The following is a 20,978-nucleotide window of genomic DNA, read 5'->3' as shown; positions in this document are numbered from 1 at the left end:
GGCCATTGATATTGAGAGATATTAAGGAATAGTGATTATTGCTTCCCGTTATATTCATATTTGGATGTGAGGTTATGTTTGTGTGCTTTCATTCTCTTTGTTTTGTTGCCAAGACGATTAGTTTCTTGCTTCTTCTAGGGTATAGCTTGCCTCCTTATGTTGGGCTTTACCATTTATTATCCTTTGTAGTGCTGGATTTGTAGAAAGATATTGTGTAAATTTGGTTTTGTCATGGAATATCTTGGTTTCTCCATCAATGTTAATTGAGAGTTTTGCTGGATACAGTAACCTGGGCTGGCATTTGTGTTCTCTTAGGGTCTGTATAACATCAGTCCAGGATCTTCTGGCCTTCATAGTTTCTGGCGAGAAGTCTGGTGTGATTCTGATAGGTCTCCCTTTATATGTTACTTGACCTTTTTCCCTTACTGCTTTTAATATTCTTTCTTTATTTTGTGCGTTTGGTGTTTTGACTATTATGTGACGGGAGGTGTTTCTTTTCTGGTCCAATCTATTTGGAGTTCTGTAGGCTTCTTGTATGCCTATGGGTATCTCTTTTTTTAGGTTAGGGAAGTTTTCTTCTATGATTTTGTTGAAGATATTTACTGGTCCTTTGAGCTGGGAGTCTTCACTCTCTTCTATACCTATTATCCTTAGGTTTGATCTTCTCATTGAGTCCTGGATTTCCTGTATGTTTTGGACCAGTAGCTTTTTCCGCTTTACATTATCTTTGACAGTTGTGTCAATGATTTCTATGGAATCTTCTGCTCCTGAGATTCTCTCTTCCATCTCTTGTGTTCTGTTGGTGAAGTTTGTATCTACAGCTCCTTGTCTCTTCTTTTGGTTTTCTATATCCAGGGTTGTTTCCATGTGTTCTTTCTTGATTGCTTCTATTTCCATTTTTAATTCCTTCAACTGTTTGATTGTGTTTTCCTGGAATTCTTTCAGGGATTTTTGCGATTCCTCTCTGTAGGCTTTTACTTGCTTATTAATGTTTTCCTGTGCTTCCCTAAGTGTGTTCATGTCTTTCTTGAAGTCCTCCAGCATCATGATCAAATATGATTTTGAAACTAGATCTTGCTTTTCTGGTGTGTTTGGATATTCCATGTTTGTTTTGGTGGGAGAATTGGGCTCCGATGATGGCATGTAGTCTTGGTTTCTGTTGCTTGGGTTCCTGTGCTTGCCTCTCGCCATCAGATTATCTCTAGTGTTACTTTGTTCTGCTATTTCTGACAGTGGCTAGACTGTCCTATAAGCCTGTGTGTCAGGAGTGCTGTAGACCTGTTTTCCTCTCTTTCAGTCAGTTATGGGGACAGAGTGTTCTGCTTTCGGGCATGTAGTTTTTCCTCTCTACAGGTCTTCAGCTGTTCCTGTGGGCCTGTGTCTTGAGTTCACCAGGCAGCTTTCTCGCAGCAGAAAATTTGGTCTTACCTGTGGTCCCGAGGCTCAGGTTTGCTCGTGGGGTGCTGCCCAGGGCCTCTCTACAGCGGCAGCAACCAGGAAGACCTGTGCCGCCCCTTCTGGGAGCTTCAGTGCACCAGGGTTCCAGATGGTCTTTGGCTTTTTCCTCTGGCGTCCGAGATGTGTGTGCAGGGAGCAGTCTCTTCTGGTTTCCCAGGCTTGTCTGCCTCTCTGAAGGTTTAGCTCTCCCTCCCACGGGATTTGGGTGCAGAGAACTGTTTATCCGGTCTGTTTCCTTCAGGGTCCGGCGGTGTCTCAGGCGCAGGGGTCCTGCCGCTCCTGGGCCCTCCCCCACGGGAGCCCAGAGGCCTTATACAGTTTCCTCTTGGGCCAGGGATGTGGGCCGGGGTGAGCAGTGTTGGTGGTCTCTTCCGCTCTGCAGCCTCAGGAGTGCCCACCTGACCAGTCGGTTGGGTCTCTCTCTCACCGGGTCTGGGAGCAGAGAGCTGCTCAAGGCCACAACTTCTAACAGTGTCATTCCCTATGGGCCAAGCATTCAAACACCTGGGTCTATTCAAAACCACCACACTGACCAAGACAAATTCCATTAAATTCCATGTCCTTAAAAATGTACAACTTGGGTTAGTGGTGGTTAGAGACATAGCTCAGCAATTAAGAGTGCTAGTTGATATTTTGGAGAACCCAAGTTCCTAGCATGCATGTCAGTTGACTCACAACTACCTGTAACCCTAGCTTCTGGGGCCTGACACTCTGCACTCGATTTTGAAGGCACCTGCACTTACAGATGCACAGAACTCTATGCAGACAGGCACCATACGCAAAATAAATCATAATCTTTTTAAAATCTTCCAACTCTGTGTAAATGCATCATATTTGAATTTTCAGCCTTTCAAATAATTAACATGATGGTTTACAGCCAATCATGGCATTCTTGTGTACTTTTAAATTTATTTTTTAGATGGTTAGTCTTACTATTGCCTAGATTGGCCTTATATCTAATTATTCTCTGGTATCAACCACTTGAGTAGCTGGGCTTACAGGTGTGTCCCACCATGCCTTGGCATTCACATCTATCTAAACATTTTTACTAATTCTGGTAAAGTTATAATGAGTGTGTTTTGATATTGGTAGTGAGCTAGGTCAGATTTTCTTACACATTTCTGTCAAAATCGCAACCTAAACACCAGTTTTGCATTTTTTACCTCCAGATCCTGTGCACTTCAAACATTAATTTCACTTAATGAAGGAAAATATACCAAAACAAGATACCTCCAAAAGTTAGCCTGGAAATAATAACATGGACATGATGGTTTTCATCGCCTCTGTGTTTAGTTCTATATGATCCTAGACTTGATAAGTCACTCACTCCACAAGGGGACAGACTTTGTAGCCCATGGGGTTCAGGGTTTTGAGGTTGCAGCTCATGAGCAAAGCATGTCTCACTATCAGCTGAGGAGGGTGCGCAGGAATGAGGTCAGTTCTCCAGAGCCAAGGAATCCTAAGCCTTGTTTGGGGTTATTATGACATGAAGGAGGAGCTTACATTCTGTGGCCTTCAGAAGGATGCCATTTTGGAAGCCATGCTGCAAACTGGAAGTTCTACCTGGCTTCCTGCATGACCTCGTAGGCTTTGGCTGTGGTTCAGGTCTCTGAAGACACTGCTCAAATGTATCTTTCTTGCCTTAAAGATGCTCTGATGCTGTCAGATTTAATCCTGAGCTGTAGTTCTTGGGGGTCATACCACATGCCAGTCCCCTTCCTGTGACTCTTTAGAAACTCCCCAAAATGGGATTATAGCATTTCACATTCTATCAGCACCACTCTGTCTAACTTGGCTGCACTTCTGCTGCTTGGACACTGTCCCCTCTTGAATCTTCCCAGCAAGTTCTCCACATTAGCTGAGGCCTCCCGGAAGGGTGTTGTCTGTATTCTACCTTGTCTTAGTGGGGGAGGTAGAGACATTGTGGAGGTAGAGCTGGTGCAACCTTTGTTCTAACACCTCACCATTTGAACTTTTGTGTAGATTGTGTGAAATAATTTTATTTCACCCAAATCGGAAGGAGATACTCTATAGGTAGCTGGAAAATTGACATTATATTTCTTGTCCCTTTTGTGGCAAAATATCAATTTATAATTGTTATTTCTTCCTGTTATAAAATTTCAACCAAAACAATGTATGTTCTTCCTGTCATTGGAGGACACTAGTTAGTTTTTGCTCTCTCCCACATGTGTAAGTACTATGAGTTCCTTTTTTGTTTTTCCAGTAAGTTGTATATGTGGTGCTTTGTCCTTATGTACTTTGCCATTAGTCACACATGGATTATTTAGCAACACCAAATTTATAGAGCTCCCTAGCTAGTAACTACCACCACCACCAGCAGCAGCAGCAGTAGCAGCACCACCACCACCATCACCACCACCACCATCACACTATCTACTACTATAACCACCACCACCATCACACTATCTACTACTAAAACCACCACCACCATGATGTCCCAAACTCCCCGAAAGAGATCTTCCAAAAGCTATCTATTTTACTTTTTTCAACATGAGAAACCAGGGTCACATATCTTTAGGGACAATTGTAGCCCTCTATGGTGCTGTTTACTTGAGGACCTGTCACTCCATTCCTATGGAGTCCTTGACTTTCTTCATCCTCTCTTTCTTCTGGCTGTATACTTGAACAGTCACACTGGGACCCTCTTGCTTCTCCATCTCATCCTCTGCTCCCCTGTGCGGAGGCTAATGGGGGCCCTATGAAGAGGACGAAGTCCTTTTTATGCCTCAGTTTCACTCAATAGAACAGATGACAACACATGAAAGGTTCTGTTTCCAGACCTTAGAAGAATGCAGTGGTGTGTGTGTGTGTGTGTGTGTGTGTGTGTGTGTGTGTGTGTGTGTGAGAGAGAGAGAGAGAGAGAGTATGTGTGTGTGTGTGTGTGTGTGTTTATTAACACTGTGACAAGAAAGTATGTTTATTATTCTGATATTTGGAGCCCAGAGAAACTTTGTCCAATATAACAGTAAGAAGTACAGCAATCCATTCCCATTCCCACCCACTAGAGTCTCCCAAAGCCACAATAGCACTAAAAGAAACCCCAATTTAGTGAAGCCCCAGGGACACATACTTAACACAGGTGAAGGGAAGGAAAACAAACACAGAGAAAACTGGAGATATGTGTAGATGCTGGGAACTTCTAGATGTGTCAGAGGACCTCCAGGCTGATGGTGTTGCTTCCTGTAAATTCTCATTCTATTTCAGAGCAAAGAAATGCCTTCCTTCTCTTGGACACGAGGTGGCGACAGCTTTCTTTTATTAACGGTCCAGCTGAGGTGCAAAGAAGAAAAGGAGAGAGAGCAGGGAGAAAAGGAAGAGAAGAGGAGGGTGAGGAAGAGGAGCAGGAGCAGGAGCAGGAGGAGGAAGATGTCATGATAGTGATAAGAAGAGGGGGGTAGACTAGCTGGATGGAGAACAGCCCAAACAACCACCACAATCACAACCACAACCACAAAGGCATGTTCATCAGGCCCTTGGTAGGACACTGGTAGGGGTGGGTGACTGACTGGCTCTGGCAAGTCCATCTGGACACATGCATCCAGTCAGTCCCAAATAACTTTGCTGTTATCTGAGGGACAGGGAAGTGTGTTTCATCAGAACAAACAAGAAGGAGGCGCTGTGTGTGGTAAATGGTGTCTCTGTGGAGCTGAGACTGCCTTGTGGTGGTTCGTGACTCCTTTGGCGTAAACACCTTCATCACGGACAGTTTCAAAGGACAAATGGTTTAATACTCTGTTGTATAGTTTCAGAGTATTTAACCACCAACTTCAATATGCTAGTACAAGCCAGCTCCAGCACACCCCATTGAACTCCTCATGTTCAGACAATTGCCAGCTACATCCATGGCATCAGACATGCCTCTCTGGTTCTGTGAGTGTCATATTTTATTTACTTTAAAGGTTATTCATTCAAGATTGGCAGACTCCCTATGAGAATCAGTGACAGAATAGGTCTCAATAGTACATTCTCAGTCTCAATGACACCAGAAAGCAGAGAGCAGAAAGAACACTTGATTAGTTAATATTTAAATGAAAAATTATTGCGTAGGTAACTCTTGGAACTAGAGCACATATTCTCATGTGCCTTCTCTATATAACTTTTATAAGTAAATGAAAAAAATCATTTATACTTTTCTAGAGAAGTTAAAGTATGCCTGCTTTTTTGGTCCCTTGCCCCATACATAACTAGAACAGTCCATCAAAAACTACTTACTTGACTGAAAGTTCTAGAAAGTGTGAAAACATTGCTACATGGAAATTGGTCTTCCCTGTACACTGGTTTGCAGAAGACCTGACTCAGAGAGCAAGAGGAGCCAGCAGACCCGAGAAGAAGGAAGCAGGTGTCATCCCAGCATCCCAGCATCTCGTTGGGCTGTCTGTCTATACTGTCACCATGATCTGGTCCAGAGTTTTCCGCTTGAGGTCAGGCACTGTGGCACCTCTGCTAGGGTACCCCACAGGAAGGAGCACTAGCAGCTTCTCATGTGAGGGGCGGCCCAGGAGCACCCTCAGACGAGGACCACAGTTGAGGGGAGTGGTAGTGACCGTCACCAGCCCTGCATTCTGAAACAAGAGAGAACAACGAGCACTTTAAAGTCAGGCAAAACCACAGCTCTTCTCCCAGCCTGGGGGCCATTTCAGTTTTCCCTGATGTCAGGCAGCAAAGAAGCTTTGCTTCAGGTCATGTATTGTGAACCTTGCCTGTGTCCCTTAACCTGCTGCCTTCCTTTACACAATCAAATGGAAACATACGGAAGAACTTGCCTTATTTTCCAATGATGCTCGAGCCATGGGAATGGCTGTTTTAGAGAAATGAGGTTGAAGAATGTAACCATTGTTAAAGGATAAGGAAGACAAGCTTTTAGCTTCAGGGGCTACTCTGTACCTTTTATCTGACGTAAAAGCAATAGCGGTCCAGCAGTACTGTCTTCAGTCTAAGTCCACTATAATTTTCCTGACAGATTTTTTTTTACAGAATTCCATTTACCTATCTGACTCTATTTAGTTATTAATAGCTGTAGTAGTAACATTTGAACCCATATAATTATAGGGCTTTGGAGTGAGTTACTACAGGCTCTCCCGAGGACTTATGCATATCATCATGTATCTTCTTTCATAGAAGGCATAGGGAGAACATGCCATCAGTAAGATACTTGCCTTGTAAGCACATGGCTGAATTCAACACCTTCACCCCACCCCGAACTCATATTAAAGCGATACAAATCACGGCATGGTGCCAACACTTGTGGAGGAAGCAGATGCATCTCTGCCCTCTAACCCCTAGCTGTTTCCCTCCTATCCATGCTTCCCCAGTCACCTGGCCACCTTGGAGCCTGAGCCAGGAGGAAGGCCAGGAGCTTTAGGCATGGCCAGGACAGCCCAGTGTGTCACTGTGCTGGGGATCAGGCTCCAGGAACCTTTTTCTCTCACACCTCAGTCACAACCTACCTTGGAATTCTGGGAAACCATAAGGCAGCAAAGCTCACCAGGAAAGTTAGACTGCCCCACCCTTTTCAGAGGCCAAGAGCATTGTGGGAAGGAGGCTGGCATACCCTGCTTCTCCTAAACTCTATATCATCTGTAATGCTCTCTGGTCTGACACTGGCAGTCTCTGGCCTTTGGTTCACCTTCATTTATCTGCCTACACAGTAAGGAGGGAAAGCAAAAGTCAGCTTCTTCAGGATGGTTTGAGAAGCAGCAGTAGCTATATGAATGGTGTTAGGTACATCTTATCGCACGCACGCATGCACGAATGCATGCACACACGCACGTAGAATTGACCCCTCAAGCAGGACCATTCTCTCTTGCAATACTGCTTGTTGCATTAATTTGTATGTTGAGCATCATCACTCCCTCCTTCCTCACCTGAACCCTAAGTCTCTGTCAGATAAACTGTTTGTAAGTTAACTAATCCCCACTGTGTCCCAGAGATGGCACAGGGTCTGGGAGGCAGAACTCAACTGTTCTGTCTCACATTTGTGTTGCTCTAGCATCTCAATAGAAGAGTTTGTAAGCACATGGCCATCTTTCTGAGACAGCATAGCAGAGTAAGCCTCTCAGGAAGGGCACTACGAGCCTGGTGACTGTTTAATTACCCCGCCAGCTTGGAAAGGAGCAGTGTACACATGAAGGGAGTGCATCTCTGAGACTTCCAGCTTCTGGCTTTCTTCTCTTGTGACTGCTTAGACCCTCAAGTGACATGTTATTATGGAAGAAAGCAATCACAGCAGTTCTTGTGACTCTGAGCTGTTACAAGTGAATGTCTAGGGAGAATTTCAGCTTGCATAAACATGTTACCCACTAATCCAGGTTTCTTGGGGTTGTTATCACATCAGACTTACCTTTCTGAGGAACTCAGCTCTAGGTAAACAATTCCCCAGTGACTCCCAGTTGGAAACTTGGCTGAAGCTTTCCACTAAAGTTACTCTTGGTCCCCATCTCCCTTGTCTCCCTTGTGTGTGGTGTACCTGCAGTGCAGCCAGCAGAATGCCACAGGCAATGGACACACTGATCTCGTTGTAGTAGTGGACCTTTTTCTTCCCATTTACCGCAAAACCATGGACTTGTTTGAAAATGAGGATCAGAACAGGGGCAGTGTCCAAGTACTCCTTAATCCAGTTGGTTCTTTGGGGACAGAGTAGAAAGAATATTCAGGAAAATATTTACTCTGAATTTGGAAGGGTTTTTCCTCTCTTATTAAAAAACTACCTTAGCTTATCTACCATTTTTAAATACACATTTCCTTGTCTTTTTCTACTTAGGTTGAAAAAGACTAGAACTTTAATTTCTTGCCATGTTTATCTTTTTCTATAAGGTTAATGAAATTAAACATACAGTAATGTGTGCCCATCATGGAAAAGCAGGCAAAATGCTGAAGGAGAAAGACAGATGTAAGAGTCTCTTTTATTCTCCTGTACTGATCTTCTCCGATTATTTATTGCTTCCATCTGTTTACCTGGGTGTACTCCTGAAAGCTTCTAGATTTTGTACAATCTTATCCAGGCCTACAGTGTTTTTAGCCTCTGAGACTTACTACTGGTTAAGCTCTCCCCTTCCCAGTTCTCTCTAACCTGTGACTGGCTGGTTCAACTCAGCTTTTCCAGTGCAACCACTTCTCCATGTTGATTCACCCTAGCTTCTCTCTGTTTGGCCTCAAACTATCTCTGGCAATCTGTTCTAATCTTCTGGCTCCTTCTTATTCTCTGGCTTGCTCTGTTTTCGCTTGTGTTTAGCTTGTTCTCTCTCTACAGCCTGTCTCTATACAACTGTCCCAATAAAACTGCCTCCTCCCCACCCTCTCTTTGCACTGCTCTCTCCTAAGTAACCTCTTTCCTCTCTGTTCTCATGAGAGTTGGGCACGTCCCATTCCGTCAAATCTTACTCTGGTTTGTCACTTTGTCTGTCACTCAATTAGACATCACTTCCAAACATTGAAGCATCTTTCCATAAACTAACTTTACCTTCATTGTTTGGGACCACAGGTGTGTACTAAGGGCACAATTGTATTATGTCAGAGAGATTAAAGGTGTGTGCTAAAGTTGTGCCATACCTACAACTAGAAACAGCTCTTTTTTTAAAGTAAATAACACAATCTCAGAGTTCACAGTGTGATCAAATATCCTACAACAGAAGGATTCTGTAGCCTTAGATCACCAAGTTGGTGTTCTGCAAAATGAAGCCTGCTGAGTACTACTAATGCATCAGATAACAAGTACATCAGACCACTCCAAAAGCAAAGTTGGTTTTGAAAAGGAACATTGAAAAAGACCATTGGAAACCACAAAAATGGCCTCCAATTTGGCAATGAAGATAAAGAAGGAGAGTTGGGGAGGAGCACCCAGGAAGGAAGAATGGGTGAGTGTAGCCAGTTGGGAAAGATGACATGTGACACCTCAGGATGGAGGGCATGCGGGGGTATGGGTGGGCTGGAAGGTGCATGCAGATTTTGCTGGGTCCTGGCCCTAACATGGTAAATGATGAAGGGTTCACCTTGCGCTGAGCAGCAGCATCATGTGATCAGATTCATTTCAAAAATCAAGGGCTGTGTTGGTGAGAATATCATCACCAAGAGTGGCAGTTAAGTACCAACTACAAAGTCATGATAGCAGGAAGGGACCCAGACTCTGGACAATGGTTGTGGCCCAGATAGGAAGGTGGTCAAAGGAGGACCAGGCTGGGGAGAACTTAGGCAAGAGATAAAAGGCTAGATGCAGTTGCTAGAACAAGGAAAGGGCAAGTGAAAGGGACAGTAATGGTGCCAAGGAGAATGAGCGGATGAAGAAATCCTAGTCATGGAACAAGGCAGGCTTCTGAGGAGAGTCAGTGGCCATTCATCTATCTACTGATAACTTGAAATTTTTGGTTTCTAACTATAAGTGTATCTTCCTTGATTCCACTACCCTGTGCCCTACATCTGTGCCGAAACTTCATTCTGTGCTGAAAAGAGAGATACAGGCCCGTAGAATCATCTATTCCAAAGGGCTGCCTTTGTCCCATGGGACATTACATATAATTATCAAGAAATGGTTACTATATTCATTTTACGGTTAGCCTGGTTACATTTTAAAACACACCAGAAATGTATATCCTGCTGATCTCAAGCTTTCAGGGATCTGCCTTCTCACCTCAACCAGCTTGTCCCCACCGATTAGTATATTTTCCACCTCACAGAGAAGGGGGAGGGATATGATTTAGATCAGCTCTGAAGCCAGTGCTGGTTCCATTCTCACTGTGCAAAGCTGGCTCCTGTACATGGTCCTCGTGAGGGGGAATAAGTTATGGAAAGTGGCATTTACTAACACACGCATCTCTCTTTAAGATCACAGAAGATCCCTGTGATCACTTCCTGGACTCACTACATTTCTCAAAGGGAGCAGTTGCCAGTAACACATACTGCCTTCAGGCTATGAGCAGGCCCAGCAGCTGTTTTCCATGATTTGTTGAGGAAGCTTAATGTGGCCGAAAGGCTGTGCCTGTGCCCAAGGCTACATTATGGTATGTAAATTGTATTCATTTTGGACATTTTCATAATTTAAGATTCTGACCATATTGCTAATAGTTAAAACTGACTTTTAAAATGCTTATTTTTAAAAATCTTTATGTGTCTGGGTGTTTTGTATGCACGTGCGTCTGTGTAACATGTGTAACCTGGTGCCCATGGAAGCCAAAAGAGAATGCTGGATCCCCTAGGAGCAGAGTTACAGACCACTGTGAGCTGCAGGGTAGGTGCCAGTACCAAACTAAGGTCTCCTGTAGGAGCAGCAAGTGCTCTCAACCATTTAGTCCTTTCTTAGAACTTATTAAATCATAAACAAGTATAAAGTATGTATAAAGTATGTGTAGAGAGGAAGTAAGCAATGCACATTTTTAAAAAATACTTGAGGAAGATTAAGCATCTGCCTAGATTCCAAGACAAGATGATCATTCAAAAATGCTTTCACACTTACTTTGCCTAAACATTCTTTATCAACTGATCTTTATTGTTTAGTCTCGGTTAATTTAGTTTTACACTAATTCATTAAGACCTCATATTAGAGTGACTATAAAGACTGCAAGGGACAAGGACAACTGAGGGGGGAGTTGGCACTTTCAGATCTGGATACACAGCTACCCAAGCCCAAAACAATTAAGGTTGAATAATTTTATTAAAAATACTGGGTATGGGCTTCAAAGGCAGTTGGAAAAGATGACTGGGTGCAATGTCCATTTGCTATTCAGTGTGCATGCTGTGTGAGTGAGTGTGTGTGTGTGTGTGTGTGTGTGTGTGTGTGTGAGTGTTTGTGTGTGTGTGAGTGTGTGTGTGTTTCTATGCACATACAGTTGGTTAAGCAACTCTGTATCTTAATTGTGCTCTCAAGAGGTACTTGATTTGTATTATGGATTTCTAAACAAAAAATTATACGAAAATGAGAAGAAAAGCAAACTAACAATTAAAGTGCTTAGTGGTGGTAGCTATTTTAGTTACATGATGGGTGCACATAAGGACAATGGACACATAGATGAGAGAACAATTAATTCTTGGTGACAGGAAGTGAAGGGGTGATGTTTTCTGAAGGTGCTGTGTCCAGCTGGAGTCCCATGTTTCACTAAATGCAGAGCCCTCCTTGACTTGGACATATCTATTTTTTGTGAATATTCAGTAAATGTAATAGTTTCATTGTTAATACCCCACACTTAACTGAGAACACAGTGTGGTATAATACACACCATATTATATCAGTTCCCATATAGTATAAACATGTTAAGAGAAAATTATCTTCTCACGATAAAGCAGGGCCAAGAGATCCATCACTCCTTACTTTCATTCTTATTCCTAGGTTAGAAGTCCCACCACATCAGCAAGCTTGTGATTCCAACATTCTTTCTGAGGCCCCTGTCACTGTGAGGTGTCAGATGGCAGGAGATAGAGCTGGCCACAGAAGGTCACCCTTGGAGACAGAGGTAGTAAGCCTCTCTGCACTACCTACCTGGAGCTGAGAACTTAGGCTTGCCTCCTTTAGGGCCTTTTGAGAGGTGGGAGCCAATACCCACCCATCTTGCCCTCCACCCCTTCTCCAGGTCACCCTGACTTCCACTCTGCTTTCTTTTGAGGGAAGGAGCCCACAGTACTAGTGTATGTTTGATAGTGCAGACCTACTAAAGCTGCCCTAATTAGAGCTTAACTGCTAACAGGGTTTCAAATGGTCCTATTACTGTAGCAAAACCGGATTCGCTTCACTTAAGATCCTGAAAAGCATGTCACCATCTTAGGTTCCAGACTGGTGGAAAGTGAAGTAATTCTTCAGTCTTAGTTAAGAAGCCATTTCTAGCTGGAGAGATGGCTGAGCAGTTAAGAGCACTTTGTGCTATTCTGTGGAACCCAAGTTCAGTTTCCAACAACCACATCAGGCCCTTATCAAGTGCCTGTAACTCCAGCTCCAGGGGATCTGATACCTCTGGCTTCTATGGATGCCTGCACATATATACCTCCACCTCTCTCTCTCTCTCTCTCTCTCTCTCTCTCTCTCTCTCTCTCTCTCTCTCTCACGCACGCACACACACACACTTTTTAATAAATTCAATTATGATTTATAATAATTTAAATGATTTATAATAAATTGAACAATGATTTATAATATATCAAACAATAATTTATAATAAATTAAATAATACTTTATAATAAAATTAATACTCAAAAGATTATACAACATAATTAAAAGAAACAATTATTTGGGTCAGAACCTTTGCCTGGGGTTAAAATAAAATGAAGAAACAAAACAATAGAGAAACAAGGGGAAACCTGATTCTGTATGCATGTACTGAAATACTGTATGGAGCCATATTAATATGAACACTTAATGGATCATCAAAATAAGATGAAACCCCACAAACCCTGGACCTGCAGTGGCAGTTTCTTACAGTAACAGGCACACCAAGCACCCCTAAGCCCTTCAGCTCTGTACCTCAGTTTCTTCAGATCTGTGACCCATCGCTTTCCCATCCTTTTCATGTAATTGATTTCTTCCTCCTCCTCGATAATCTCTCGGATCTTATGCTTCATGTCTGGGTCCTTTACCACCACAAACGTCCAGGGCTCTGTATGGGCTCCACTTGGAGCTGTTCCTGTTACCCATTAAATTAAAATAAGTGTGAGACTGCAGAGGAATGCAAAACTGTTCATTCTAAGAGGAAATACAATAGCAGGTATTATGCTGATGTATGTCTATAAGCCCATTCAGCAGTTGGGAGGCTGAGGCAGGAGGATTGTAAGTTAGACTTTGTGTCAAAATGCTATAAGGAGGAAGGAGGGCAGACAGAAAGAGGTGAAAGAGGAGCAGGAGGAGCAGGGAAGGAGAGGGGAGAGGGGAAGAAGAAGTGGGAGGGGAAGGGGAGAGGAAAGGGAAGGGGAGGGGGAGGAGAGGGGAGGGGGAGGAGGGGAAATTGAGGGGGAGGGGAAGGAGGGGAAGGGTGAGGAGGTAAAGGGGAGGGGGAGGAATAATTTAACATTTAACTCAAACTCACAGGTGTATATAGGGTGGGGATTATTGACTTGCCATTTAGGCAAAGGGTACAACTATCCAAGGCATTTGTATTCTTGACTGAAACAAAGTATTCTTGGTGTCTTTTGAATTAAAGATGGCTTTCAGTGGGTATGCAACAAGCTCCACACATGAACATAAATGAGGCAGAGTAAGAAAACAGAAAAAAAAAAAACCTAGAGAGTGTGGCATCCTTGTTCTTAGTTTCCCCTGGGTGGAGATATTAGTTTACATTTAAAATGTATTTATCTTGCTTTAGTGTACTTTACAAATCCACAGAAGGAAACCTTGCTATTGGGCTTGTTCAGCTAATTATTGTACTGGAGTGTCTTGGAGTTTGTGACAAACATATAAATCTGACCTGAATGTGGAAGAAGAAACATGCTTTGAGTAAGAGAGAGTTGTTTCTCCTGCAATGTATACTAACATATTCAGAATTTTTAGCTTTAAACAAAATTCAAAAAATACTGTATTATTTTAAATGATCATCATATCTGTTTTCCAAGAAATAAAGAACCAAAACATAGGAAGTAGAAATGCATGTTTCTGGAAGTCAGTAGCAACGAGAAAGCCTTTGTGGTGGTTTGTACAATGCTTGGTCCAGGAAGTGGCACTATTAGGAGGTGTGAACTTGTTGGAGGAAGCGTGTCACTGTGGGGTGGGGCTTTGAGACCCTCCTCCTAACTGCCTGAGGACAGTCTTCTGTTTGCCTTTGGAACAAGGTGTAGAACTCTCAGCTCCTCCAGTGCCATGCCTGTCTCCACACTGCCATACTCCCATCTTGGTAATAGTGGACTGAACCTCTGAAACTGTAAGCCAGCCTCAACTAAATGTTATTCTCTATAAGAGTTGAGTTGCCATGGTCATGGTGTCTGTTCACAGCAGTAAAACCCAAACTACAATGCCTTCATAGATAAACACACCCCTCTAGCTTTGTATACATATTTGGACTCAGTGCTGTCTCAACACTGTATCTTTCACAGCATCTGACATTCTGAAAGGCTCAGCATGCAGTTACCAACCTGCTGCTTTGATGACATTGTCAATCACTTCCATCGGGACTGGCTCGCTGCTGATAAATCTGATGGAGCGTCTCTTACTGAGGAGCTCATAGAATTCCTGGGATCTCATCCTCATTTCCTGCTCTGGGTATCGGGTGTGGGAGAATAGGATGTGTTCCACACTCTCCTCCGACTCTTGCCATTCCTCAGTATCTGCAAACAAGAGCCAGGAGCATAGCAAACTCAGTTATCTCCCTGGTTATAAGGTCACTTGGGGTCAGAGAAGCAAAGTTTCAGAAAAGTTTATATGGTGATGCAAGGTCAAACCAATCAATCAAATTTATTAAAGCAAAAAAAAAAAACTTAAAGAGTAGATCTGTAAAATTTTGACCACTACCATGGTCATTCTTCAGACTCTAGATCTGTTACAAATTAAAACAAAAGATATTACAAAATGAACAAGTGGAAGTTCTATTAAATGGTAGAATAAATTATTTGACACAATCCCCCATTCAGGTCACCAAATAAGGTGCTTTTGACTTTGTCAAAGCATTGGGCTAACAACAAAGTAAGAAATTCCAAAGCTAAAAACAAAGGGAAAATCTGAACCTAGAGAGGTGATCACAGAGGCTCGTGTGTCCTGCTTACATCTGCCTGTTCCTACAGGCCCAGTCCCCATTTTAATGCTTGAGCTATCAAAGGCAACCCTCACACACAATAGGAAGTTGAATCAGCCCAGACCATCAAGTTACATCCTTTGGGAAAGTGTGCATTGTAAAGATGTCATCGTTCAGGGACTTAGGATATTCTTGGTTCCTCTTCTAACTCAGTGTTTCTTCTTGGAAGCACCCAAGTTGTCTAGCAGAAGAAAATGACAATATGTAAAGAATTTTAGAAACAATTTCCAAGAACTCACCAATGTAATCCTGTATCCAAGAGAATAGAATATCTTGAGTTAAATTAATAAGATCAATGCTTAGCAATAAAATTAGGTGTGCCAGTGCTCCAAGAATTCACAGAAGAGCAAACAACTGTAACACTATGCTTAGAGAAGAAAAAGAGATATAAAACTCTCTAGAGATTATTATACTCTAACTAGAATTATTTAGATTAAATTACTGGTAAGAAAAAATAAAAATCTAGATTAGCAAAGAGCAAAAGACAGACCACAAAGATGAAAGATAAAGAAAAACCAGAGCCAGTTTACTTAGGACCATGGAAAAAAGCAAAGAAAGAAATAAGTTTTAGAGTTACAATGGCTTCCATATGGTGGGGATGAGGGTGTGAAGGAAATGGAGTTTGCAGAGAAAGCAGGACGACAAAGTGTAGCTGAAAAGGTCTTTAGAAGGGAAAGAGGCATACCCTGAGTGCTAGCCTGCTGTATAAATGGTGGGGACCTGGAGATAACATGGAAGATTAAATGTGGCTGTTCTGCATGGATAAGTCAGAACACAGAAGAAAGCAGGAGCTCATGGGCCTGAACTTCAGAGTGCATAGTTCCATGAACTTAGTTCCCTCAAAGTTCTCAAAAATCATTAAGTGGCATCAGTCTCCTGAAAGCATGTAAAGTGCTGTGTGTGTGTGTGTGTGTGTGTGAGAGAGAGAGAGAGAGAGAGAGAGAGAGAGAGAGAGAGAGAGAGAGACAGAGAGAGAGAGAGACAGAGAGAGAGAGAGACAGAGAGAGAGAGACAGAGAGAGAGAGAGACAGAGAGAGAGAGAGAGAGAGACAGAGAACAACCTTGGATGTCCTTCTTCTTTTTTGGAGATAGGTTTTCTTTACTGGCATGGACACTATGTAGACTAGGGTGGCTTCAGTGAGCTTCAGGAATTCATTTGTCCCTGCTTTGCCAGCTCATACCACAATACCTAAGATTCAGACTGCTTTTAAACCTTTGCTGTTGTTTTGTGTTTATTGGTTGGATGTTGTTTGATTGTTTGGTAGTGGGTTCTGTTGTTTCATTGGTTTGTTTTCCAATAGGGCAAGCTTGGCTGACACGTGAGTTACACATATGCTACATATACATCAGCTATAAGAAGCAAAGTGTGGAAAAGCAAGTCAACTCCCTGACAATGGCTATCTTAGAGACAGTGAATGGATGAACAATTTTCTCCTGCAGGCATGTGCTCAGGAGATCCCTGTAGCTGTGGTTTTTACCATGGATGGTGGTGATGATATTCTGGGCTGAGGAAAGAGGGATCATTTTGTATGTGTGTTGACTGGGGAAATTTTTTCCAATGTCTTAATTACATAGGTGCAAAACATGAAATATCATGAATGTATAAAACAAGTTACATTTATTAACACTCCCATATCCTTCCTGGATATTAAAATGGGCAATTTGCTCAATAATATCTTATTGAGAATTTATGAATAAAATGAGCATGAGTTCTATACCTTTACCGTTTATATATGTAAACAAACCAGCAAGTGTGTTTAAGGATAGAATAGTAAACTGTAATCATCCCGATGAAGTAGATTGGGCTTTTTATGAAGTTATAGAGATTTGGAGGAATGATCCAGATAAGGAAAACAGGGGAGGGAGTGGGGGGTCTGAGACTGTGAAGGAACATGGGCAGTCAGGGTCTGAAGCAGATAAATGGCAGGATGGCTCAATTAGTAAAAATGATTGCCACCAAGACTGACAAGCTGAGTTCAGTCCCAGGAACTCATATGGTGGGAGGAGAGTGCCGAGTCCTCAATTTCTCCTCTGACTTACATACATGCATGACATGGCATATACATGCAAACACATACACACAAAATCACAAAATTAGTAGAAAGAAAGTGAAGGTTGCTTGGTATCTAATAATGTTTTCAATGAATAAAACTACTGAATCTTATAATACATGTTTTTAATAGTCTGTTGGGAAAAAACGACAGTGGAAAAGATGTGTTTCAGGCCAGTCTTAGCAGCTGAAAGGAACCATAGCTGGGTCTTACTGGACAAGGGATGAGAGGCCTTTCACAGAATGTGGAGTAGTCCAAAAGCCAGGGTGAATGAGCCCATAGAATGTGCTTCTATGTGGATTAAGGTTTATTGCCAAAGAAAACTATCCATGGGAAATAAGCAGAGGACTCTAACATGCTTGTGGAGGGATGTCTTAGACAGAGACAAGAATGCTAAAGAAAGGCCACACATGAACTGTGCCCTATCTTATACCAGGATGATGTTGACTTGACCCATCAGGGAAGCAGAAAGAGCAACAGATTCCCAAAGCATCATGGTGACAAAACCCAGGAGACTTGCTTCCTGGCAGAGAAGGAAAAGGGTCCTCTCTGTTTCTGGTTTTGGCACCTGGGTAGTGAGTGGACCATTTCCTGAGATAAGGAAGACTGCAGAGACAGCAGTGGGGGGCTAGCAAGGACCTCTAAAAACAAGCAGCGCCACTTCTCCCTGCTCTTGAACTCCTGACTGCTCCCAGGAATGTGGCTTTGGAAGAGAGAAAATCTATCTCTGAACTTCTCTTTCCTTCCTCCTTTGTTCTAGACTTTTCTGTAGGAGAGGCTACCCAGAAAACAGCCCTATGCTTGGACCCTGGAAACAGACTGCCAGAGTCCTACCTGCCTAGGTGTGCAGTACCCTACCACGGCCTGGGTCTTCTGCAATGGAGGTAATGATAATGCCTACCTCATTGTATTACCATGAAGATGAAGGGGCCTACTCTGTATATGACATGGCACCAGCTGGGTCCACTGCATGCTATGTGAGTGTGTTGTGGTCCCAAGGCTCTTCAACCATGTCATCTTCTTTTTGTAGTACATCTCTCTACTGTGTCCCTCTTATCTTTAGGTCTTTCCTAAGTTCTACCCTCAGTCTTCTGTCTCACAGTACCCACTTGGTGACGTCATTAGTTCTCTAACTTCTGAGTGCCACCTCAAGCTGATGCCAGAGTCTCTCATCTAACATTGTGAATACCTTAAATGCAGCACATCCTCATAGTGTTTTCTAAACTGGATCTTCCCACCCTTGTTCATTGGTGACAGTGACTCAACCACTCCTTCCATCTTCCCTGATATCTAAAGCTCAGCGCTCTTCTTCACTGTGACTCAAGTATCCACTACCCTCCCACCAACGCATCGTTCCACATCAAATCTTAGAACAGACATCATCAATGTTAAGGAAAGTGCTTCTCTGTGGTAAAGGAAGCACTTCCCAAGTGGGACCAGACAGTGCCGTATTTACATAGTCTGGGAAGTTTTGAGCTTTTCAGTCACAAGAACACAACCATATGAGCATCCTGCGTTTTATTTTCAGTGGAGCAATCGACAAACAGCATGAGACTCAATATTCAATTGGAAGGCAGTCTCCATGTTATTTAGGCTGCCTTGTAGGCTGTGGTAAGCTTCTGCACATGCGTAAGGATGGCTGACTAAGCTGTGGCATTTGGCAGGCTAAGTGGGTCAATTCACCATATTCTTAACTTGCCACTGGCTTCTCAGGACATAACACCACGGCACACCATATTTGTGCAGCTGGCATTCTGAGTAGGGTGTTCTTCGGTATATGACAAAAAGAGATAGTTCTCCAGAGAAAGTCTCTGGCTTGACTCTGGTGCAGACACTCAGCAATACTGCTACCTCAAATCGTCAAAGGATGACAGGACCCTGTCCTGAGATTAGGGCAACCCTACACACACACACACACACACACACACACACACACACACACATGTATACATGCACCTACACATATCTACACAAATATATATGTACATGCATATACCACACACAAATATGCCCCCACAAACATACACATGTATTATACATGTGCACACATATGTATGCATGTATGCATGCACATGCACACACCATACTCATGTGCCCACACAAACAGACACACACACACACACACACACACACACACACACACACACACACACACACACATCTGACAGGCTTTGGGGAGTAAAGGTTCACTGAAAATTAAACAGCGTTTTCCAAATAGAATCTATTTCTCACACCCAGCTCAGGCAACATGTCTCTCATATAATATTAAAGACTCTAGGAGAACCCCCTTCTCTGCCTTCTTTATCACCATATCTTTCTAATGCAGTGGTTCTCAACCTGTGGGTCGTGACCCCTTCAGGAGTCTCATATCAGATATCGTGCATATCAGATATTTACATCAAAATTCATAATGGCAAAAAACTACAGTTGTAAAGTAGCAGCGAAAGTAATTTTATGGTCGCAAGCCACTCAAATGTGAGGAACTTTATTAAAGAGTTGCGTCACTGGGAAGTTTGAGAAGCACTAGTCTAACGTCAGCCACAGCCCGCCCTCTCTTCCCCACTTCTTCGTCTGCACATCTTCCATCTTCCAGGAATTGCTCCCAAGAATTAGACCATGGGTGTAGGCTTTCTGCTCCTCCCCAACACAGTCTGCCCCTGCTGCTCATGCCTCTTCATCCTGCAGGTCAGCTTTGCTCTTTCCCAATGTCCCAGTCTGAACACTGTATACAAATTCCACAGGATTTCTCTGTTTCCTTATTTTACCTCATTCCGGACCTTTATCATGCTGAGCATAGAGGCTACTCCTGACTCTAATGCACAGGGCCTAGCATAAGAAAAAGTAACCAATCCCTAGATGGGTCACTTTCTCAGTTTCAGCATTCCTAAACAAAATCTGGCCATGCCTGCTGTCACTCTGTACGGAGACCCCGCCCCCGCCACTCCTCCGCCCCCATCCCCACCCCACCCCCACCCCTGAGAGAGATGGTGTTGCCCAGCAGAGGATCTGAGCAGGGAGAGAGATCTAAGCGTCCATGGTTTCAGAATGAGTAGGGCCTGGTACGAGCAAGTGACCCGAGATGACCATCTTTGTCACACACTGTTCTTACAACAGGAACGATGGTTTGCCAGCAAGGTTTGCTCTAGGTATTCCTGGCCTCAGTTCGTGCTGCCACCACAAACACAGAGAAAAGCCCTGGGCTCTGCAGGGGGTTGAACCTTACCTTCTTCCACTTGAAGGTGTTCCGTGTTGTCTTTCAAGTCTTCATCCACCCAGGGCTGAGCTCGAGCCTCCTCCTTCTTTTCCTCCAGACTCCTGTCAGCATTTTTAAAGACCCATATGACCAAGATACAGACAACTGCTACCAAGACTGGAGTGAGGAGAAACATGGTCTGAAGTCTGACCCAGAAAGTGAGAACATTCCCACATTGGCATTTATACAAACAGATTGAAGCAGGGGATGCTGGGAGTAGGTGTAGAAAGGGGGAGGTGTGCCCAGGAAGGAGCAAGGTACAAACTCTCAAACTCTGTGAGGACTTTACAAAGGAGCAAAGCTCACAGTCCAGTGCATGTGGGTTTGGTCCTGTTCCGATGCATACATTTGTAAAATTGTGCACTTGATCAGTATACTTTTCAGACGTTAAGGACCATGGGATATGTTAAGCACTGTAATGTGATAACTTGCTGGCGATTATTTTTAAAAAAAGGCATTTGACTACTTAACTATTCTCACAGAGCATCTTCAACCTGCCTA

General features: G+C 43.2%; 1 protein-coding gene across 2 annotated transcripts; it reads right to left on the bottom strand.

Annotated features, from left to right (window-relative positions):
* Nucleotides 1-5,345: 5,345 nt before the first annotated feature.
* On the bottom strand, nt 5,346-20,661 carry Iyd (iodotyrosine deiodinase). 2 transcript variants are annotated; one of them, NM_001025000.1, is made up of 5 exons: nt 20,448-20,622; nt 14,518-14,709; nt 12,920-13,079; nt 7,946-8,102; nt 5,346-6,041 (listed from the first exon to the last, which is right to left on the bottom strand). In NM_001025000.1, the coding sequence occupies exons 1-5, from the start codon at nt 20,611-20,613 to the stop codon at nt 5,859-5,861; spliced, it is 858 nt and encodes a 285-aa protein (NP_001020171.1). In that variant the 5' UTR covers nt 20,614-20,622; the 3' UTR covers nt 5,346-5,858. The 2 variants fall into 2 exon arrangements, with proteins under 2 accessions (NP_001020171.1, XP_038966572.1); XM_039110644.2 differs by lacking the exon at nt 7,946-8,102 and having other exon boundaries at nt 20,448-20,661.
* Between the last annotated feature and the right edge of the window lie 317 nt (nt 20,662-20,978).

Source organism: Rattus norvegicus, chromosome 1 (assembly GCF_036323735.1).
Source record: "Rattus norvegicus strain BN/NHsdMcwi chromosome 1, GRCr8, whole genome shotgun sequence".
In the NCBI taxonomy this organism is placed as follows: Eukaryota; Metazoa; Chordata; class Mammalia; order Rodentia; family Muridae; genus Rattus; species Rattus norvegicus.
This window is presented reverse-complemented; position numbering and strand designations above follow the sequence as displayed.